Consider the following 20,702-nt stretch of genomic DNA (forward strand, 5'->3'; position numbering starts at 1 on the left):
TGGGGGCTAAATTGCCGTGTCACCATGGCGCACGTCTTATTCATCCTTCAGTTGCCTTTGTTGGTTACTCCCGGTCCATCGGTAATCTGAGCAGCGCCTCAAATATCACCTAGATCGCCATCTATGTACGCACTTCCGTGCAACCCCTCACCTTCTCTTGATTGCTCCTTCAGACAAGTTTCTCCTTTGGCACAGATAGGCAATGTTTTCCATGTCAGTCTTGAGTCTCGTTGCTGGGCTGGGCCTAGTATTCTCAGCCAATGCTGTTCAATGCTCGGTACGAGCTAGTGACTTTGATTTTGTACGTACAATTGGAATAAGAATCTCCAATGACTCAGGACTCATGCTTGGTACAGATAGTTGTTGGCGGCGGCACAGCTGGTATCGCATTAGCCGCTCGCCTGAGTAAAGGCCTTCCAGAACATTGCATATTGGTCATTGAAGCCGGTCCTGATGGACGTAAAGAAGAACGAATATATGTCCCAGGGCTGAGAGGCACTACCTTTGGCTCCGCATACGACTGGAGTCTTCCAACTGTACCTCAGACTGCAGCAAATAACCGGACCATTGGACATAACCGGGGGAAAGTTCTCGGTGGCAGTTCTGCCCTCAATCTTCTTGTCTGGAACCGCGCTACTGTCAAAGAGTATGATGCTTGGGAGAAGCTGGGAAACCCAGGCTGGGGGTGGAGTAGCATGTATCCTGCGATGCTCAGGACAGAAAATTTCCAGCGCCAAAACGGGTCGCCGCAATATGGCAATGACGGCGTAGGATATGGCGGCCCAATCCAGGTCGCTTTGACTGAGGATCCACCGCCTCATCTCCAGGCTTGCATACCGACCTTGGCCAATCTTGGGATCAAGGAGAATCTGGCATCGTTGAACGGGAACAACTTGGGTACCATGTATCAACCAGCAACATACCGTGTGTCTAGTCATACACGGTCTTACTCGGTGGACTATCTCCCTTTAGCTGGCAACAACCTGGTATTCATGTTCAACACAACTGTCCACAAAGTACAGCTTACAAAAAGTAGCTCCACAGCAATGGGAGTCGTCCTCTTAGACGGTACCTTGATCAAAGCAGCCAAAGAAGTCATTCTTTCAGCTGGTAGCTTGCTGTCTCCCAAAATACTAGAACTTTCCGGTATTGGCCAGAAAACTATACTAGACAAGGCCGGCGTAAAACAGCTCGTCAACCTCCCTGGTGTGGGCGAGAACCTCCAGGACCATCTCCGTATCCAAACTACATACGAACTAAAGCCTGAAGTTCCTGGCGTGGACATTTTAAAATACAACGCAACCCGAGCAGGCATAGAATTGAATCTATGGAGACAAAACAAGACTTCACTCTACCAATACGCCGGCAGCTGCTACGGCTTTCTAAAATGGAACCAAGCACTCGGCAGTGACGAAAAGCTGCTCCAACTCGCCAAATCATCAGCCAACGCATCTAACCCCATCGACCAAAAGAAACTCGCCCTCCTAACCGACCCCGATTCCGGAACCCCCGATCTCGAAGTCATCTTTGGAGACGGCTACATAGGCACGACCGGGTACCCGAAGAATGGAACAGCCGGTTACGGCAAGCAATACGCTACACTTCTCGCAGGGGTCCAGCATCCACTCGCCAGAGGATCCGTACACATTAACGGCTCGGATCCTGCGAACAAGCCGCTTATTGACCCGAGGTATCTTGGAACAAAGTATGATATCAAAGCGCTTGTATCTGCAGCAAAGTACACGCGTAAAATGGCGAATACGGCACCGTTTAAGGATCTCTGGGTTTCTGAATTTGATCCAGGTCTGAGCACCCAGACGGATGAGGAGTGGGAGACGTATATCCGAAATAACGTCTTCACCTTCTATCATCCGCTGGGTACTTGTGCTATGTTACCGAAGAAGGATGGCGGTGTGGTGGATCCACAGCTTAGAGTGTATGGGGTCAGGAATTTGAGAGTTGTGGATGCGAGTGTTATCCCCATGATTGTTTCGGCGCATATTCAGACTGCAGTGTATGGAATTGCGGAGAGGGCAGCTGAGATTGTGGTTGAGAAGTATCGATGAGAGGAGAAGACAGGAAAGTATTCTTGCTTAGATGGAAGCATGAGGACTTGTGGGGACAATGTTCTTTCGAAATCAGTAGATACTGTTGCGTGCCTTTGTCTTTCTCTATCAAATATCTGCAGAAACGTAGTGAGATAGCATTGAATTCAGTTTTACATACATCCAGAACAGACAACATGTGAGTATTTGATTCTTTCACATCAGTTCCTGGTGAAATCTTCAAAGATTACTCAAACAAGCGCCATGTACGTTTCAAATACATTGCTGGTACATTCACGAAACAGGACTTGCACTCGGTACCCCGAATGATCGCATGCAGCAAACAACGGACCAAAATCTGAAGCTCAAATGCAAACTCGTAGCAGAAACCACTCAAAGACCTCAAAACTACAATACGATCTCGCAACTCCAAGAATTGTGATCCTACCCGAGCAACGCATCGTACAGGCATGTTACACCAAACAAAGAAATCAAACTCAAGAACAGAGAAGCCAAAGCCCGACATCCCCCAAACACCTTCGCGCGCCCCCCAAACTCCACATACAAAAAGACACAAGAATGCCCAATCACACACCCACCTCACACCCCCTCCCTCACTTGCCACAAACCTGGCAGCAATACGGCATATTATGCTGAAAACAATACCCCTGCTCCGAGTACGCAGGCGGATACGTATACCTCACGCCACCCTGACCCTGCTTCGCATACACGGCCGCAGCACCCACATGCATACTCGCCCTCAACTGCGCCAGGGCCCTCTGATGCTGATTCACGGCCGTGGTCACCATGGCACTATGCAGACTCAGCATACGCTCCAGATCGTCCGGCTGAATATCCACGCTGCGCATCTGAAATGCATTGTCCGCCTGTTGATTCAGCGTGCGCAGGTTGTTGAGCTGGGCGACGAGCTCGCGGCGGCGCGAGGCCAGGTATGCGTTGTGCGCTTCTAGGGCTTCGATGCGAGCGGTCAGGGTGGCGGTGAGGGCTTTGAGCGACGAGGTTTCGCGTTCCAGCGCGGAGATGCGAGAGGTGTGGTCTTCTTGGAAGTTTTGGAGGCGTCGGAGTTGGGCGGCGAAGCCGAGGGGGATGGTGGTGGGGATGGTGGAGGGGGGTGTCGAGGTGAGGAGGGAGGTGTCGAGGGAGGGGGTGAGGGGGTTCATTGTGCGCGCAGAGATGTTGGGGTTGTGCATTGGATGGATTGAGCGAGTACGGGAGAGGTTGAGGAGTGTGGTTGGGGTGGAGTGTGGTTGGAGTGTTGTGTCGAAAGTGTGATAGGCAGAGCATGTGGTTGTACTGGATGAGACGGACTGCAAAGACTGACGCGTTGTTTGACAACACTGGCGACTAGCTTTTCCTTGACAAACGCGTGGATGGAACTGAACGGCTTAGGCAGCAATGAGTTGGGATTTGATATGACGTAGCGGAGATTAGACAGATGAAAGGAGTCAGTTAGGATGCAAACGGTGCGCTGCTTTGCATCCCTTGGGCACACGGGGCTTTCACTGGGGTCGATGTCCATTTCAGGCAAACCAACTAGAGACAAGTAAGAAACAGAATGAAACTAAAAGCACATGTTGTTGGTTGAGGGCTTGAAAATATAGTGCTAAAGGATTCAAACCAAGATGTATATTTCAAGGTTGGCAGAATCTGAAGCAAGTCATCGCATGTTGTATAGCCAGCCACTTGGATAATACAGATAGACCGACACCAAAAACCTCAAAATCTACTCCAAGAAAAACGTCGTCAAACTCCTCGGCTTCACACTCGCCGTGAAACTCTTCCCGTCAACACTCACACTCCCTACCATCGTATTATTATGCGTATTATCCGCCAAATACGCCGTCGCCTTTGCAAACGCCTTCAGACTACCATTCAAACTAATACGAACATCCCTCTCATAGTGCGCTTCATTGATGACAGGAATCGCAAGTGTCCCGTTGACATTTTCAAAAGCCGTTACTTTCAAGTTTTCAGCAGGGCTGCGCGCGTCAATGCGTACAGAGCCCGGGCGCGCGAAACGGAAGTAACCTGCAAAAGCCCATAGCCGTCGGGAGACCTCAAATGTGTTTCCTTGTAGGCGGACGAGGATGGCATCACTGCCGGATGAGTTGCCTGGGTTATCTTGGGCGCACCACCAGTGGAGGTATCCGGATGTGTGGCTTAGGACAAAAGCTTGGTGCCTATTGCACAATAAGTTTTTTTTTCATTCACTGGCTGATAGAAACACTGCAACTTACATATAGATAGCCCATTGGAGTCCTTCGGCAAGCTGCCCAGTAGTATCCCACGTGGTATTGAAATTGCCACTTCCGTCCGACCACTCTGTCTCCAAATTCGGCTGACCTTGGGTATTAAAAGGCATCTCAGGCATACTCTGGTAGTTGTGCCAAGTAGCGACATCGTACAACTTTCCGCCACCAGCTTGCTCCAGCTCATACAACAGTGTGCGCTGTTGGCGCGCGCCTGTAGCATCGCAGCAGGATACTTGCAGGTCTTTTCGATACTTCTTGACCGTCGGATACAGATATTGTAGGAAGTCCTTGGCCTGGTATCCGTCTGTGTCCATGCTCGCATAGTATACAGGATTGAAATCTGGCTCATTGTACGCACCAATCATGCTAATGTTGATCCCCTTTTCCTCGTACAATTTAACGTATTTTACAAGGTAATCGGCATATGCTTGACGCCAGTCATGAGTGCAGTTGGTCCCTCGTACACCGCAGATAAGACCACCGTTGACGTCTGTGGCACCCGTTTTGAAGCACCCTGGAGCTGACCACGCGTCCGCATAAATGAACAGGTTCGGGTTAGCTTTAAGGGCCTGCTGAGATAGCTTCAGTTGGCAGCTATCGGCAGTGGTATCGTTCGCTCCTAACCCAACATAATCGAATGTGGAGGATGGTGTTGTTGGGCAGCTACCGAGAATTCCGTCTGTAAGGCTCGATCCAACACGGTTACGAAGAATAGAAAGACCTCCGATATTCTCACTAAAAAGGTAATCGCTGACCAGCTGTTGGTTCGAAGGCGAAAGACCTTTAGATCCGGTCTGGTCGCATGCGACATTGAAGGCTCCCGAGCAGCCACCACCAATCATGGTCTGATATCTGACCGTCGCATCAACCGTAACTTGAACGGGCGATTCCTTCTGGGTGTACACCCATGGTTGTGGATACAGTTGTGGAAACGGTTGAGCAATCACGCTGCCTACGGCGATGAACAAAAGAAGGATAGACTTGGCCATTGCAGGTGCTGAAGAATATGGCAGTATTTAGTGCTGCATGCATCTCCTTTTATTCGCTTCGCCCACTTCTACTTCAACCGACGGTCATAGAATTCCGGCCCTACATGACGACATGATGATCATCGTGTGCTCTGATTTATCCAAATGCCCCGGAGGCCTCGGAAGCCAGGATAAAGTGAGAGCAAGCTTGTTCTTTTCAGGCTGTGAGGAGCAACTTCGCACCTGAAACCTCGGTAACCTCCTCTCAGCGATCTAATATTGGGCCGTCGCGGGTCAAGGACTGGGGTAAGACGGGAGATGAGTGGGGATAAAATCAAGCTTTCTCCAAGATGATTAGCGGGAATGATCGGTGGTGGACAAGCCTTCACCGGCTTTAATTCTATTTCCTTGTACTTCATTTTAGCCGGTTGAACTCTACAACGTGCTTTTCGTTAAGCTTACGCAGACATTCATCCTGCTAATTTTACCCAGGCTGCTGGATGATTTACTTGCACTAATGCAATGGGTATTGATTTTGCCTCAACCACAATCTGCTTCTTTCTTATTACTCGACACGATGGATGTTATGCAGTCTTATTCCACCAGTCTTCAATTTCGAATAGATCATTGTCACTTCCTAAGGCTTAGGACGTCATGGATTCTCCAGCTCAACATCTCTTCACTGCCGCGGTGGTCGGTTGCAAATAAAAGCGTCGCAGAATCAAACGTCGACTGTAATTTGATGGCTATTGGTTGACATATTTCCAGAAGATCCGAGGCATCTGGAAGATAGTCCAGGGGGATATGAGTCCCGAAATCTCATTGAATATCATCTGGACGCCTAGAGTACTCACGGCACAAGCAACAGCAAGCCGGTGGGTAGTTTGATTACAATCACTGAACCTTATGATCTTTATCGATTCAATTCACTCGGTGATGACGTATCTGATTTCCAAAGTCAAGAAGATTTTTACCATCCGTCCAAATGGCCTTCTCGTTACCAAAAGGCAAAACTCTGTGTCGTATACTTCCCGGATTCTAGAGCTGCAATTACCTCACCGTCCATAAGGCCCTGTACATAAGCCTCGCCCAGAACTAGGTAGTCTTCACCACAAGGGCGTATCACGAGCGGTGTACTACATCCAAAAACAATCGCAACGAGATCCCCTTTCTGCGTTTGTTCGTTGGGCCCACCGTAGATGTTATCCGGTGCCCACCCCAGATAGCCTTTGTCTGTGGTCATGAATCGTCGTTTCTTGCAGCTGCGATCGAAACAGGAGTACGCTTCGGTGTACACAAATTCAGAAGCATCTGCTGGAATCTCCTCTGAGAAGAAATCATCAAATCGGTATTCGCCAAGCGGAAAGTCCCGCATGCCAGTTCGAAATTGTTCCCAGCGAAAGTAGTATCCTTCCTGGCCGGCTAAGAATTTCCATCCTCTCTCTTTGAATTGTGGACCACCGAGAGCAAAAGTAGACGGAAGATGAAAAATGGCAGAGTGCTGGGGCCCGGATCGGTGACCGTATGCAACTCTGTCGCATATCAGGGCACGATACAAAGCCTCTGCAGTCGCGTTGCGATCGCCGTACACACTCTTCCAGTTTTCTGGAAACACGATGCTTTTTTCACAGCGAGAAAAATACCCTGTTCCACGAGCTGATAGACCAGAGATGGCGTCGATGATAACGCCCGTACATCGTAACAGTAGTCCGCCGTCATCAAATGACGCGTTGTGCTTCCGGTCACCGCTTGCGTGATATGCCGAGTTGTGCCTACATCCAGCGTCACGCGAAAAAAGGTAGGCAGGACCCCAAATTTGTTGATCATGGCGTGTCCACCTGATTCTACCGGGCCACGACCAATCCGCTGCCCACGTAAGGCCTCGAGCAGGACCCCAGGGATTTCCTTCTCGAAGGGCGTCTAAGTTGTCATCAAATCGTATAAAGGCCCTGGCTGCCTCCCTATACACCTTCCATTCAGGCAATGTGTAGTCTGGATTCAAGCCAGTTGCGACAGCAGGAGCCATAAGTCCAACCAAGGCATACACCTTATCCCTCTTATCTGTACAGTCACCCGAGTTTGCAAGATCCAGCAGCCTTTCGAAGTTGAAGTTTGATCCTTTTTGCGCAAATTGTTTGCTGAGAACGGCGAGGTCTTGGTACACGAGATGCAAGCTACTGGTTCGCCATATATGTTGTGTGTAGAGGCCAGTGTCGTGTACAGCCATTTGAAGACATCGGTCTTTTACGAGCCAGAGGTACTCTTGAAGGACAGAGATTCCATCACAGAAAGTTTCCCATGCTATGGTGTGTTGGCCGCATCTGATCCAAGTCGCTGCGGAGCCAACAATCACTTCTTGGATGATCCACAGCCGGAACCAGTATGGGCGATCCATCAGGTCTTGAAGTCCGATCCAATGGGTTCCGCCATAAAAACTTGGATCTGTGTCCAACTGAGTAGCGAACTCAACAATAGATCCGCTCGCCTTGATCTCTGCAAGATCACGTACAAGCTGTATCGCTGCGCTGCTTGAACTGCTCTCCTCCCCTAGCCACGATATGACTGACCATGCACTTCCGTAGATGTCACGCATCATCTTGATTTGAGCAGATCGCTCCTCGAGGTCGTCCTGGTTGATGCAAAGCGCATCAACCCATAGCTTGAATTTGTCGTTGAATTCACACCCGCTTTGAAACATGCGTAGGGCTGCTTCCAGGTTGGCAGTTACGGATATTTCATGGCCATTGAGCACTATGGTTTGCTTATTTTTCTGGTCACCCCAAACATATGAGAGGGCAGCAAAGTCTCCCCAATTGAAGCGATAGAGACTGGGGCTCGGTCGAGTACTGTGCATCCGTTTTAGAGGAGCAAGATTGGCCAGCTGCGGGGAGAGCCGACTACTTGTCCAGTTTTGTGTGGTAGGCGCAGTGAAATCATGCATAAATTCGAGGTAATCTGAATTAATATCATCGAGAGAGTATATTTGCAGGCGGCAGTGTACAGGCTGTGAGTGGTCTTTGACTCCAGGCACAATACTCAGAAGCCGTATCTCGCGATTTTCCGGAGTGAGATTGTGATAAATTGGCTCTATCCTTGAACTTCTGTCAGATACTTGAAGCGCACCATAGTATGCGGAGGGCTCCTCGGCCGATGCGTATGTTGAAGAACCAATGTCAATGAAACCACGGCGGGGGACCGTCAGGTTGACGGTTGGACTACCCATACTAGACTGCGAGGAAAAGCTCATAATTAAATCGCATTAGAACGAATGCATTTCTCCTAGTCAGATGTAAATGTTTCGGGCTGTGATTCGGTCTGAACTGCTATTGCATACAGAATGGAGTCTTCGACGTTCCAGCTGCCTAAATCGCCTGCTCAGCTGAAGACTTGGCGAACGCGACCAATCAATATCCGAGGCGTTCGCATCAACCTGTCAACAGCCAAAAAATGCATGATGGAGTTGCGGGCGGCATCATAAAGTTGGTGCAATAGGAGCGCGCGGAGTGGTCAAGGTGAAGGTCGGATCAGGTGTTTTAGTGATGCAGCACCATCGGACCCTGAAAAACCACCGAACTCGTGCCTCGGAACGGTCTCGGGAAGTCGCGTCATTGTATGTTCATGTTTGTACATACATATACATGCGCATCCACCACCACATTCTTTACTCCACATAGTCGCTTGGAACTGAAACTCTTGCGCCCCTCTTGCCTTTGCGCATTAGACTCTTGTTTCGGCGACTGACTCTGCTTCCCAGCACACCATGTCTAAGCTATCGCCATCCCTCAAGTCGCTCATCAACGCCGCACACTCGCGCCCAGGCCCCGTGCCGGCGCCCGCAGGAATCCAAGGCATATACAACCGGATAGAAAAAGAAGCCACAGACCGCAAGCTGGGACGCCCATCATGGCTCAGCATATCCACAGCCGCAACAATGACCATGAACTCGCCCGAATCCATGATTGCCCTCTACCATAGCTCGAGCAAATCACGCCCAGAAAGTGAAAGCGTTGCAATCGCGGAATTTATGCGCGAAATCGGCCTCAAGTGTATCGGTTTCAACGGCGTAAGTAATCTAATCCGGGTCCAAAAGAAAGCATGTTAACACCCCCATAGATTCCCCGCACAATCAATATGCTAAACGCCTTCCGTGCGGCTCTCCCAGCCTCAGTTGCATCATCGCTGAATAAAACACCTACGCGCTTTCCCGACCCCTCCAACGTTGAGCAAATAAACAAGCGTGGTCGTGAACTCTGGAACGCAATCTACCGCCCTCTGGAAACAAAACTTGAACAGAAGCTTGGAGAAGCGCACCCGGATTTACCCGTCTTCATCATAAACAGCGAGTACGGAGGCCTCTTTACCGATCCCCCGCGCAACCAAGGTGCAACCGTAGGACGCATCACGACGAGCTTGATTGCTATAACGTGTTTGAGAGCGCAACAGGGTGTCGGTCCACAAGTACTCAGCCATGTCTTCGGATTGAGGAAATCATGGGAAGATGGAACCTGGAAGCAAGAACCCGAAGCAGGCGAGGAAGAAGGAATCAAGTGGCTAGTTAGTGACGAGGGATGTACATGGGTGTTGGAGAAGGTGGATGAGCTTGTACAAGAATTGGGTGGTGGACAGGGAAGCACTTTTGCGCCTGTCAAGGCGAAGTTGTAAGGTTGAGGAAGTATGTGGATTGTTATATATATACCCCGGTATCGTTGACTCGACATCTCTAGCTCGTATGCATATGTAACTCATGTTTTCCTTCACCCACTTCCAGAAATGTTGGCATTAAATGGCTCAGCAATGGAAACCTGACCCGCTGCTGCTGTATCCAGCCCAATATTCGTGTTCAGCTTCTTAGTTTCTTCTGCAAGCTGCGCTGCTACATCTTGTCCCTGCGCCTGTTGAGCTTGCAGCTTGATTACGGTGGCCGTGAGTTTGAGGACTTTGTTCTTGATTTTGCCGTTCTGGTGAAGTGTTAGCATGAAGGAACTGGACGGAGAGGACTTATGAAAAGGACAAAGGGAAGAAAGAAGATATGACTGACCTGAATCTGTGTAGCTGCATCTCCACTCGCCGCCTCGACTGCCGGATTAAACACCTCCTTCTCGGCATCATTCGCAACCTGATTGACCTCGTTCAGAAAGGTCAAGTCCGCCTTATTGATATTCTTAAGATTCTGAAGGTCAAGTGCGGAAAAGCGAGCTGCTGCTTCTGCTTTTGCATTTCCGGCTTGGCCACCAGAGATGGAGATGGCATTATATGTTGTGTCCTTGAGTACGGCCCCGGCTTGTCGTGGTACGACTACAGGTGCGGCGAAGCTGAGCGCGCTGAGGGAGAGGATGGCAAGAGGTGTGAAGTACATGTTGGAAATATATGAACCGGCAAAAACAAGTATCTGTGTCTGGAAAAGATAAAATAGAAAAATGTAGACAGCACAGCTGAACCAGCCAATGACAAATGACAGATACAAGAAACAAACGATCGAGCCTCAAGCCGATTTCGTTTAACCAAGGAAAAAATATGCTTGAACGATAACAAAGAAAACTTAAGAAGAAGGTATCTTTCATGCGTTTTTGTACGCCCACTTCTACTCCCCAAACACCTACCTTCCGCAATCCCATCCTCAGGCTCCTCCTTCAATGCCGCGCAGCCTAAGCAGCCTAAGCAGCCTGACACAAAACACCATCTCAGACACCCCTCCCCCCTTGACTCGCGCCTCGGGAAACGGCTCGCTAGTAGAGCCGCAACACCCAACATCACTTGCCTAACATCCACCTTTCGGAGAAATTTACTATTGGAAATGAAAAAATGGGCGTCTGGATGGGGTTGCGCAAACACGATACGTCGCCAATCGGTTCCTTCGGGGCCGAGAAGGGCAAAGTTGCCGCTTTCCGGGGGTTGCTGAAACTACTCCCGCCCTGTCAGACCCGTCAGGTTTGGGGAAGGGGAATGCAGTGGTAAATGCAATGCGGGCTTGGCGAAAAAAAAGGCTTAATAAGTTGACCACTTGACACAGTTTGCTGCAAACTACATATATCGAGAAGAAGCGCAGAAAATACATATTACACGAAATGGCTAGATATATGTATTTAGACATTCTTTGTTTCATTGATGCTTATACGGAGTGAAAAAGAAAAAAACGAGGCATTGTCTTAGTTTCACCTGTCCGATTTCTATTTTATTAGGCGTATAACACATATACACATTTCTCATGGACGCACAACGAGACTTTTTTTTGAAAAGCACATTTAAGCACCTCCATCCCGTCCACTCAACATGGCTCCCCGTTTCCTCATCCTCTCCTCAACCATCCTCTTGCTATACCGCGTCGCATTGCCACTTCCCTCAGTAAACAGCGCACTCGCCTTCTCGTAAACCGCATCCGTGTAGCCGGACTCCGGGGCCGACCAATCCATGGTGAAGGCGCTGACGCTGATGCCGCCACCGGCAACAACCCATGTCTCGTCGGGAAGGCTGGTGTCGCCGTTGTACTGGGCGTTGATGCCTGCGGCGAGCGGGTTGACGTTGTCCCAGGTGAAGAGGCCGGTGGTCTCGTTGTACACGGCGACATCCGTGTTGGCGTTTCCTGTGAGTCTTGTTTTGAAGACGGGAGGTGAGCTTGTGGCATTGGCGAGTTCGGGGATGTTGACGTTGACGCCGTAGCCGAGCGGAAGCACTTTTTGGCCGGCAGGCGTGTTCTTGATGAATTCGTTGACGATGCCGAAGGTTGCCTTGGCGGCGACGGCGGCTGGGTGCGAGGGCCCCGTTACGTTGAAGTAGGGGACGGCTCTGTTGCTGGCGCTTGTGGCGATGCCGGGGATGGAGCGCGAGATGGCGGCGAAGGTTGAGCCGACAGTGCCGCTGAGGGCCATGACGAAGGGGCCAAGGTTAGTGCCATAGTTGGGGCCTGCAATGAAGAGGTCGGCGGTTTGCTTCCAGTCAGGGTAGTAGCGGGGGAGGACGTAGTCGAGGGCTACGAAGGTGCATGCTGCGGGTGTGCCGTCGTAGTACCAGATGTTATCGTCGGTGGGATCACGACCGACTGATGGGGCGCCTGCTGGGATAATGTTGTACTGTGATGGCACGGTGAGGTTGGCGGTTTCTGCCCAGATGACCGTCGTGCCCTTTCCGGACTGCTGTTGAGCGGGTGCAACAATGAGCACTATCCCGTACCGTCAGTGGTGCCTACAAACAGCGATTTAAAAAAAAAACTCGCCTTCATGACCCGCATCAACCAGCATCTTATACAACTCCCTCAGATTTCCGCTCCCAAACCCATCATCGTTCCCCATGAGAATCTTCAGCGCATCCGCCGACGCCGCAAGACCCAGCGCCGCCGTCAGCGCCGTACTCAATTGGAACCGCATCTTGAACAATGTGACAAGCAACACAAGCTCTAGGCACAAACGACACAAGCTCAAAGGCTTCGTATGGACACAAGCAAACAGCCCGCCCAAGCCTCGCTTTTATATCCCCTCATTCTCCATCTCCCAACCACCCTCTCCCGCGAACCCGGCTCAGCTACTCTATCCACCTACGCCAAAAACACACTGGCGGCCATGGTCGCTGCAGGAACCACCGACGCGGCGTGCCCGATACCGCGGGAAAAACACACCTTTTGCCTTCTCACCTGCGCTCGTTGCGCGCCGTGATTCGGTGTTGATAAAGGGCAGGTTGCAGGGATAGGGTTAATTGGGTCGGCTAGCACAGATGCGGCAGGAGCAAATGCATTGGGGACTTGTGGCGGAATATCGGGGGTCGGCGAGAGGGACGTATTGGGGAATAGATGACGGGCTGCGTGCATGGTGAATGGGGGGTAATTCCCCGCGATTAGAGCCGCATGCCGTGTCCCCGTGGAAAGATGGACATTTGGTCGGGCGAATTGGTTGGACTAAAACGGTTCATAGAGCTTGTGTCTAAGTAGTCAAGCATCATATCCTCTCTGTTCCCACGGTGTCCAGCCCAGTCAATGATTTTGACAAAACTTCTTCTTAATACACTATGCTCGTAAAAGTTCCCATCTTAAATAGCCAACCTGGGTATCTCCCACAATGAGTACTACTAGTAGAGTACCAAATCTCACGCCCTTCAAGACCTCAATTGCTTTTGTTGGATCCTCCAAATCTCCCATGTCGCGCCGTACAATGCCATCAAATTCCAGAATAAACGCCATCCTGTTCTAATACGTGTAGTTGTTGTTACCTCCATATTCCATGCCCGCCTCGTCACCTAGATGGTCGACGTGCATAAACTCGTCAATGGAAAATGGATCCGGCATTCCTGCATTCATAGAAATTTCCATTCCATCATGAGATTGCTGTGCCTGACCCATGGGCTGGCTCGGCGGTTCCAGACCCTCGATGATACGCGTACCCTTTGGCACAGAGGCCCCAAAAGCGCCGATGCGATCGGGTTGGGGAATACCACTCCCTTTGCCCTTGCCTGTTGCGTCTCCGCGGGCGTTCATCCAGATACCGTTACCTCCCTCGCCATTCTTGACGGCCTTGGTAAAGGGTTCCTGGAAGATGAGACTGGTTTCATACCAACGCCCCTTGATGTCGTCGATATCCAGCTTGTATGAGGGCTGGATGAGTTTCCACCATGCAGCCGTGCGGGTGGCGGGTACGAGCAAGCGGTTGCGCCATACCATGTCGTGCACCATGCGAGAGGGTATGTTGGGATTCTGTTGTGGTGGCTTTGGAGGAAGATTCGGGTCTGGAGCATCCAAAGTTGCGTAGCTATACACATCGCCCACTGCAATCACCTTTGGATTTGGCTGATTGGGGGGTGGGTTGGCGAGGACTTGTTCGATAATGTCCGTGATGACCATGAGATCGCTTCCAGTGGCGCCTATCCGTAGACGAACGGGCTCGCCCCTCCAAATCTTCTCTGCACCTAGGAATATGCCGTTGTACTGTCTGAACTCGTTCCCCTTGTCATCCTTCGAAGTCTTCAAGTGCTCAAAGAGTGTATATGTGGTATCAATCGCCTTGGCTGCAAGGATAGATGCATCAACAGAGGCAATGCCTTCACCACCTTGTCCATTGATGAGTGCTCTCCAATCAGTGTTGCCATACTCAAACTGTGGGTTTTGCTGCAGAAAGGGAAATGTGCAGCTAGGCGCAGACCAAGCTAGCCACGGCTTGATGTGCTCATCTGTGTGTATAATCTCCTGTGGAAGGGACTCGAATGGATGCGAGAGCGGCTGAACTAGATACGATCTGTTCATGGGGTTCTCTGCCAGAGCCCATCTTTGCACAACAAGTCCAAGACCCCAGGCAGATGTCTTGGGCCGGAAGAACCACACCACCTCGCCTGTTCGACACAGGAACTTGTTATAGGTGAGATCCACTTGTTGCTCGAGTGACCTTGGTTGGGGGAGGAGCGTTGATTGTAATGTCGGAGGAGGCCGAATCTGCGGCGCACTAGGAGTCGACGTCTGTACAGGTACAGGTGTGGCTGGCTTGATGATGGGGCTTGGAATTGGTGCGGTCATGGAGGTTCGATGTACAGGTATTTGTACGGCGGGATTCCGGCCCACGACATTGCCGTTATTGGTGTTTGGAGCAGTCCCACCGGAGCTGTTCTCTCGCTTGAGAGGCACTGGCTGCTCTTGCTTGGCCTCGACCTTGGGCTGAGGCTTCTCAACATCGCCCGCTGGAGAGCACATTTTGCATGTACAGTTGGTCATATCGCTGTTCTCGTCGGTACACAGCCACAGCAGATGAGGAAAAAATTCGACGGGGCTCCTGAAGCGCTTCTTAGGGCCCTTGGGATAGCCATAGAGGTAGGCATCCTGGCGATCGTGACCGCCGCCAGAGTGGTTCTTCACCGTCTTAACCTGGCCGTCCGCCTTTGTCTTGATGTGCTCGTACAGGACATAGTTATCGGGTAGCTCCCACAGAATGCACTGCTGCCACTTGTCTGCCAAAAGTCAGCCTTCTGCCGCCCGCTAGCCCGCGTGGCTTCCTCTTACCCTCATACTGCTTGCCGCCAATCTCGCGCAAGAGCATACCGCCCAGCTTCTTACGCCAGTCTTGGTGTTTGGGATCATCCTTCTCGATCAGGCGGTAGAAATCACGCTGGCCCTGGTCGTTGGGCGACATGTTCAGCTGCTCTTCGGTCGGCCCGTTGCGTATGGGCCTGCCTTTGATGTTGACGACATGCTGTCCGTCCGACTTGGAGGCGAATATGGGCCAAAATGAAGTCATGGGCTGCTGCGCCATGATGAGCGACGGTAATGCGCCGGCTGCGCAGGGCTTATGGGATTCTTTGCTGGGCGTAAGGAGACATGCAAGAAGGGTTTCGCGACTGCATGGCGAGATGCGTCGGATTTACTCGGCTTTATGGACAGGCGCGCTAAGACGCGTTCACCTCCTCTACCAACTTCGAAGTCGCCCCCAGAGGCCTTGTTCAATCTCCAAGTACTCGTTGGTGTGCGAGACGCTCTTTTTGGACATGCCCTTCATCGGCAAATTCACTGCTCACCGTTCATCGCCTCGATCGGGACTCTAGATCCATTGCTCTGTAAACTTTGCTTTGCAGAGTTACTTTTTCCGACATCACTGACCCTTACATCTGGCTTATCTCAGAATCCTGTTTCACTTTGGGATAGCAGGTTATATAAGACGTTGCATCTTTCGTCATGGCTAGAAAATCCGTTGTGATATTGGGCTCTCCCCAGCCCATTACTCCACCTCCAAAGCGACGAGGTGGCCAATTGCAAGATCTTCTAGCGCAGTTTGGATCCCAGAGCTCAGTTGAGTCAGCGACCAAGAACAGGCGATTGTCGACACAGCAGAAGAGTGAAGAAATAAAGCCGATTCCCATCCGGGACAGTAGAGGCAAACGCAACCCACCGCCTCAAACGGCGCAACACGACGTCACCTCGGATTCATCGGCAGGAGAGCAGTCACCTATGACTTCCACAAGAACTACTCGGCAATCGGTTTCAAAGCCAGTAGACCCAGATCCAGAAGACAGCCAAGACGAACTCGCGCCATCGGCCCGCCCCCGCAAAACGAGTGCGAGAATATCGGCATACACGGAGGAGCTTAAGATGGAAAAGCGCAAGAGAGAAAAGGAAAGGACAGACGGACTGCGAAGGGGTACTCGGGACCGGAGGAGCGTCATCCTGGAGTCTGATACTATAACCATAACTACTTCATCTCGGCGGCGGAAATCAGCGCCACCCCCTTGCAAACTCGACACCGCTCGCAATCGGCTTCGCGATGACATTGCCAAAGGCACCAGGGCGAGGGCGAACAGTTTTCTTGTCGCCAACAGAGACTTCTTTCTGCCACTTCTGCCCAAGAACAACTATGTCACGAAGCTGGTAGAAGAGGGCAAAGCGCAACCTATCGTCGAATACCAAGAGCTCAAGGAGCAACCCAAGGGAGTTACAGCCGTCATGAAACCTTACCAGCTGTCTGGCCTGTCGTTTCTTGTTCACCTTTACAACAACGGATTCTCTGGTATACTCGGTGACGAGATGGGTCTTGGAAAGACGTTGCAGACTCTTTCTCTGTTTCAATATCTGGAAGAGCTCGATGAGCAGAAGGGCATTGTGTCAGAAGAACCCCGTCCATACCTCGTTGTCTGCCCGCTGAGTGTGCTCAACTCTTGGGTAACGGAAGCTGAAAAGTGGGTGCCACAGCTCAGAGTAATGCGGTTCCATGGTGCTGTGAATGAACGGACTCGTCTTAAGCGGGTTGCGGCTGGTTTAGAGGATATGAAAGGAAACGAAACCTCACGCGCACGAGATCGGAAGGCATTGCGCAAGGCCGGCCAAAAGCTCTCCAAGCTGCCTGGCCCTTCTGGCTCTTTCAAGATCGTCGTGACGACCTATGATGTCTTTCAAGCCGAGCAATCTTGGTTCAAACACTCTTTCGCCTGGCGTTATGTTGTTCTGGACGAAGGCCACAAGATCAAAAACAGCTTGGCCCAAATCTCCACCGCGTTGAAGAGTATCAATGCCGAGTACCGACTGATCCTGACGGGAACGCCACTTCAGAACAACATGGTTGAGATGTGGTCACTTCTGACCTGGTTATACCCTGCCGTCTTCGACGACAGGACTGAAGCACTATTCCGGGAGTCATTCGATCTTAGCAAAGGCAAAGCAAACAAGCAGACTATGACAGATGCCCGGCGCTTGCTCGAGCTAATTATGCTGCGCAGAATGAAGGATTCTCCATCAGTCAATCTCGGTCTGCCACCCAAAGAAGAGGTGCTCCTTTACGTGCCCCTTACGCCGATGCAGAAGTTCTGGTATACGCGCCTTTTGACTCGTATTGATGATGGCATGCTGAATGAACTCTTTGCCGATGGCAAGAAGAAAGAGAAAGCTGCCATTGAACACGATGTCCAGGAGAACAAGCTATTGCAGCAGCTGGAGGAGATGGACAAGGTGATCAGCACTGGCAGCGTTGGAGATGAGTGGGAGGAAACTGCAAAGATTTTGCAAGAAGCTGTAGCGAAAGAACAGGCTGATGCCAACGCTTCAAAAGGAGCTTGGAAAAAGCTCATGAATCTCGTTATGCAGTTGCGCAAATGCTGCTCTCACCCATACCTGCTTCCAGGAGGAGCCCCAGACCCATACTACCTTGGTGATCATGTCATCCGCGCTTCCGGCAAGTTCATTCTATTGGAGAAACTCCTCAAGCATACGGTCTTTGAACAAGGCAAGAAGGTTCTCATCTTCTCAGGATTCACTCGCACACTCGACTGCTGTGAGGACCTGCTGTCTCTTGTCAGCAACTACGGTGAAAAATTCAAGTATCTTCGCTTGGACGGAAGCACGGCCAGGGCTCGTCGAAACTTGGATATCCGCCTTTTCAATCAGAAAGATTCGGACTACAAGGTCATGCTTCTTTCGACCCGCGCGGGTGGCTTAGGTATCAACCTTACCAGCGCTCAGGATGTCATATTTTTAGATGAAGACTGGAACCCACAAATTACTCTCCAAGCCGAAGCGCGGGCTCATCGTATCGGACAGACCAAGAAAGTAACGATTTACAAGCTCTGTACCCAGGGGACTGTCGAAGAGCAGATGATGGGTCGCATTCGGAAGAAGCTCTATCTCTCTGCAAAGATTACTGAGTCCATGCAGAACGTACATGGCAAGCAAGCAGTCGCGAAAAGGTCAGCGGGACGCCCTTCCATCGACGAAGACATGCCCCAAATGGACACATCGCAACTGATGACACTTGTACGGCGAGGTGCACAAACACTCTCACATCCTGAGATTGACGTCAAAGAAATGGTTTCCTGGGATCTGGAGACAATGATGAAGAAGTGCCGTGACCAGTCTGCCGAGTTGACTGACACGACACAGTCCGAGATTGACGAAGACAAGTGGCTTTCAACCATGGAGCGCGTCGAATGCGCCGTGTTTGAAGGCAAGCGTCACCAGCGTAACCTCGATAAAAGCTCCAGTGCAGATACCTCGTCTAAGAATATCCTACCAGAAACGATTACTCGGGAAGACCGCCGCACGAACAAGAACACTACAGTCATGGTAAACGGCTATGCTATCAATAAGGAGTCCATGAACTGCGGAGACTGGGAAGCCGTGCCAACTTTCGCCGGTAAAGACCCGCGTCTTGCTGAGCCAGTCCGCGAAAAGCGACGCGAGTTCAACCACGAAGATCACTGCCTTGAATGCTTCGAAGATGCCGATGCTGGACAACTCTTCGAGTGTAAAACCTGTCCCCGAGTCTACCACTTTGACTGTCTCGACGACCACTATCAGGGCAAAGTCAAGGGCCCTTTCAGTGGCTTCCATTGCCCCCAGCACAACTGCACCGACTGTGCAAAGACCACAGCAGACGCTGGAGGTCTCATCTTCCGATGCCGCTGGTGTCCTCGGGGCTACTGCGAGGACTGTCTTAACTGGGACAATACCGAGCTTATCGGTGAAAATCTGCCTGAATTCGAGGTCTTGGGTGAACATGCTATGTCAGGTGGTTTTTACGTCAAATGCCCGTCTTGCGTCGAGTCGGCCAAGGAAGACCCAGAGCAAAGGGCGTGGATCGAGGAAAAGGAAAAGACATATAAGGAGGAGCATGCTGCTTGGTTGCAGGAGCATGAAACGGCGCAGAGTGTCAAGATTCAGGATGACGACGAAGTTAGCATGCCACCGGGGCTTACTGATACCTCGCTCTCGACTTCTGGGCTTGGTGATTCTGGAGTCACTACGCCTGATGGAACGGACACACTGTTGCCAATCCCTACGGTTACGAAGAAGAGGAGTCAAATGTTCGATGAGACTGGTGACAAGAAGAAGAAGACCAGGCGTGGCGTGTAGGGTTGGCCACTGGTCTCTTGATTACATGGCATTCATGATGTGCGAAAATAGAATTGCTGAAATGCAAATGCGCTGGTTCTTCAGTTGCATTTGGACTACCAATGGTCATCTCACAGCACCAGGTGGCGTTACAACTCTGGTTGATATACCCATAGAAGTTTGATGGCTTTTTTCTTTTCTTTTGCTACGGCTGTCTCACGTGACGAGTCGCGCAACATGTACATTAGATTTACAATAGTTAATGATCTTTCGTAAAGGCATTTATTACGCATGCTTCTTTGAATCTTCAGTCCTTGCCATCCTCCGTCATCCGCCCACGAATCTCTCCCACAAATTTCGCTCGACCCTAATATCATTTAACACTCACCTTCAAAAATCGCTGCAATACGCACCTGCCTTCGCTACTTCTCATCAGACCCCTCTTTCGTCCCTGAACACCGTCAGGCACCTGCACATCACTCCTGTTGAGAAAACCCCACTAACCAAACATACTCCCCCCACCACCCCCTCTCCTCCCACCCCTCAACGCCTCCTTTACCAACCACTCCCTCAGAAACTCCTTATTCCGCATCTCCTCAGGGCGCGTCAACCTCGTATCAAACTGCGCTTCCTGGCGACTAAACGCCAGCAACGTCGGCATACTACTAATCTGTCCCCTTTCTGTTAGCCTTTCCATCCCCATCCCCTCTCCAACCCCCTCTTCCTCTCCGCCCAAATCCGTCCCAGCAGAAAAAAAATAAAGAAAAAAAAAAACTCACCCGATACCTAATCGGCAAATCCTCAATCAGCACTGAATCCATCATAACCTCCACAAATCCCAGCCCGCCCTCCCTCTCCCCCACTTTCTCTTCCTCAATCAATTTTCGCAACAGAGGCTTAATAGCTTGGCAGGTTTGGCACCAGGAGGCTGTCCAGAAGGTGATCAGGGCGCGGTTGTCGGCGGCATTGAGGAGAGTCAAGGTGTGCAGGTCGTTGGGTTGGCGGATGGGGTCGAAGATGCGATTTGTGGGGGGACGCGAGGAGGGGAAGAGGGAGAAGGGGCGGGCGGTTGGGAGGGAGAGGCGGAGGGTGGAGGGGCGGAGGATCATTTTCTTGGAGGGTTGAATTGGGAAAA

General features: G+C 51.1%; 9 protein-coding genes across 9 annotated transcripts; 3 read left to right on the forward strand and 6 right to left on the reverse strand.

Annotated features, from left to right (window-relative positions):
• Positions 1-140: 140 nt before the first annotated feature.
• Positions 141-2,207, forward strand: PSV08DRAFT_26599 (uncharacterized protein). Its single transcript, XM_014224663.2, has 2 exons — positions 141-301; positions 357-2,207. Exons 1-2 carry the CDS (start codon positions 203-205, stop codon positions 2,064-2,066), a joined length of 1,809 nt encoding a protein of 602 aa, XP_014080138.1. The 5' UTR covers positions 141-202; the 3' UTR covers positions 2,067-2,207.
• A 452-nt stretch (positions 2,208-2,659) lies between these two features.
• Positions 2,660-3,226, reverse strand: PSV08DRAFT_347897 (uncharacterized protein; the record flags this gene model as incomplete). The annotated part of the gene is made up of 1 exon (XM_014224664.3): positions 2,660-3,226. The coding sequence occupies one exon, from the start codon at positions 3,224-3,226 to the stop codon at positions 2,660-2,662; it is 567 nt and encodes a 188-aa protein (XP_014080139.2).
• Positions 3,227-3,631: 405 nt separating this feature from the next.
• PSV08DRAFT_26601 (glycoside hydrolase) lies at positions 3,632-5,321 on the reverse strand. The gene is made up of 2 exons (XM_014224665.2): positions 4,304-5,321; positions 3,632-4,246 (listed from the first exon to the last, which is right to left on the reverse strand). Exons 1-2 carry the CDS (start codon positions 5,305-5,307, stop codon positions 3,790-3,792), a joined length of 1,461 nt encoding a protein of 486 aa, XP_014080140.1. The 5' UTR covers positions 5,308-5,321; the 3' UTR covers positions 3,632-3,789.
• Positions 5,322-6,187: 866 nt separating this feature from the next.
• PSV08DRAFT_216609 (heterokaryon incompatibility protein-domain-containing protein) lies at positions 6,188-8,509 on the reverse strand (the record flags this gene model as incomplete). The annotated part of the gene is made up of 1 exon (XM_014224666.2): positions 6,188-8,509. The coding sequence occupies one exon, from the start codon at positions 8,507-8,509 to the stop codon at positions 6,284-6,286; it is 2,226 nt and encodes a 741-aa protein (XP_014080141.2). The 3' UTR covers positions 6,188-6,283.
• Positions 8,510-8,898: 389 nt separating this feature from the next.
• PSV08DRAFT_216613 (uncharacterized protein) lies at positions 8,899-10,123 on the forward strand. The gene is made up of 2 exons (XM_014224667.1): positions 8,899-9,349; positions 9,400-10,123. The coding sequence occupies exons 1-2, from the start codon at positions 9,047-9,049 to the stop codon at positions 9,946-9,948; spliced, it is 852 nt and encodes a 283-aa protein (XP_014080142.1). The 5' UTR covers positions 8,899-9,046; the 3' UTR covers positions 9,949-10,123.
• PSV08DRAFT_359392 (uncharacterized protein) lies at positions 9,918-10,679 on the reverse strand. Its single transcript, XM_014224668.1, has 2 exons — positions 10,325-10,679; positions 9,918-10,244 (listed from the first exon to the last, which is right to left on the reverse strand). The coding sequence occupies exons 1-2, from the start codon at positions 10,640-10,642 to the stop codon at positions 10,041-10,043; spliced, it is 522 nt and encodes a 173-aa protein (XP_014080143.1). The 5' UTR covers positions 10,643-10,679; the 3' UTR covers positions 9,918-10,040.
• A 639-nt stretch (positions 10,680-11,318) lies between these two features.
• PSV08DRAFT_359393 (survival protein sure-like phosphatase/nucleotidase) lies at positions 11,319-12,713 on the reverse strand. The gene is made up of 2 exons (XM_014224669.1): positions 12,497-12,713; positions 11,319-12,442 (listed from the first exon to the last, which is right to left on the reverse strand). Exons 1-2 carry the CDS (start codon positions 12,645-12,647, stop codon positions 11,529-11,531), a joined length of 1,065 nt encoding a protein of 354 aa, XP_014080144.1. The 5' UTR covers positions 12,648-12,713; the 3' UTR covers positions 11,319-11,528.
• A 543-nt stretch (positions 12,714-13,256) lies between these two features.
• PSV08DRAFT_195887 (transcription-silencing protein Clr2-domain-containing protein) lies at positions 13,257-15,506 on the reverse strand (the record flags this gene model as incomplete). Its single annotated transcript, XM_014224670.2, has 2 exons — positions 13,257-15,204; positions 15,257-15,506. 2 exons carry the CDS (start codon positions 15,504-15,506, stop codon positions 13,460-13,462), a joined length of 1,995 nt encoding a protein of 664 aa, XP_014080145.1. The 3' UTR covers positions 13,257-13,459.
• Positions 15,507-15,925: 419 nt separating this feature from the next.
• On the forward strand, positions 15,926-19,873 carry PSV08DRAFT_195889 (SNF2 family N-terminal domain-containing protein; the record flags this gene model as incomplete). Its single annotated transcript, XM_014224671.1, has 1 exon — positions 15,926-19,873. The coding sequence occupies one exon, from the start codon at positions 15,926-15,928 to the stop codon at positions 19,586-19,588; it is 3,663 nt and encodes a 1,220-aa protein (XP_014080146.1). The 3' UTR covers positions 19,589-19,873.
• Positions 19,874-20,702: the final 829 nt, after the last annotated feature.

Source organism: Bipolaris maydis, assembly GCF_028858645.1.
Source record: "Bipolaris maydis strain C4 unplaced genomic scaffold PSV08scaffold_2, whole genome shotgun sequence".
In the NCBI taxonomy this organism is placed as follows: Eukaryota; Fungi; Ascomycota; class Dothideomycetes; order Pleosporales; family Pleosporaceae; genus Bipolaris; species Bipolaris maydis.

What these genes read in the sequence shown, in the direction of transcription:
- PSV08DRAFT_26599 (XM_014224663.2), top strand. Translation starts at nt 203, where the DNA reads ATGTTTTCCATGTCAGTCTTGAGTCTCGTTGCTGGGCTGGGCCTAGTA. An exon ending in GAGCTAGTGACTTTGATTTT is followed by an intron (nt 302 to 356) that starts GTACGTACAATT and finishes TGCTTGGTACAG; the next exon opens with ATAGTTGTTGGCGGCGGCAC.
- PSV08DRAFT_26601 (XM_014224665.2), bottom strand. Translation starts at nt 5,307, where the DNA reads ATGGCCAAGTCTATCCTTCTTTTGTTCATCGCCGTAGGCAGCGTGATT. An exon ending in CTCCAATGGGCTATCTATAT is followed by an intron (nt 4,247 to 4,303) that starts GTAAGTTGCAGT and finishes ATTGTGCAATAG; the next exon opens with GCACCAAGCTTTTGTCCTAA.
- PSV08DRAFT_359393 (XM_014224669.1), bottom strand. Translation starts at nt 12,647, where the DNA reads ATGCGGTTCCAATTGAGTACGGCGCTGACGGCGGCGCTGGGTCTTGCG. An exon ending in GGTTGATGCGGGTCATGAAG is followed by an intron (nt 12,443 to 12,496) that starts GCGAGTTTTTTT and finishes GGTACGGGATAG; the next exon opens with TGCTCATTGTTGCACCCGCT.
- PSV08DRAFT_359392 (XM_014224668.1), bottom strand. Translation starts at nt 10,642, where the DNA reads ATGTACTTCACACCTCTTGCCATCCTCTCCCTCAGCGCGCTCAGCTTC. An exon ending in ATGCAGCTACACAGATTCAG is followed by an intron (nt 10,245 to 10,324) that starts GTCAGTCATATC and finishes ACACTTCACCAG; the next exon opens with AACGGCAAAATCAAGAACAA.
- PSV08DRAFT_216613 (XM_014224667.1), top strand. Translation starts at nt 9,047, where the DNA reads ATGTCTAAGCTATCGCCATCCCTCAAGTCGCTCATCAACGCCGCACAC. An exon ending in AGTGTATCGGTTTCAACGGC is followed by an intron (nt 9,350 to 9,399) that starts GTAAGTAATCTA and finishes ACACCCCCATAG; the next exon opens with ATTCCCCGCACAATCAATAT.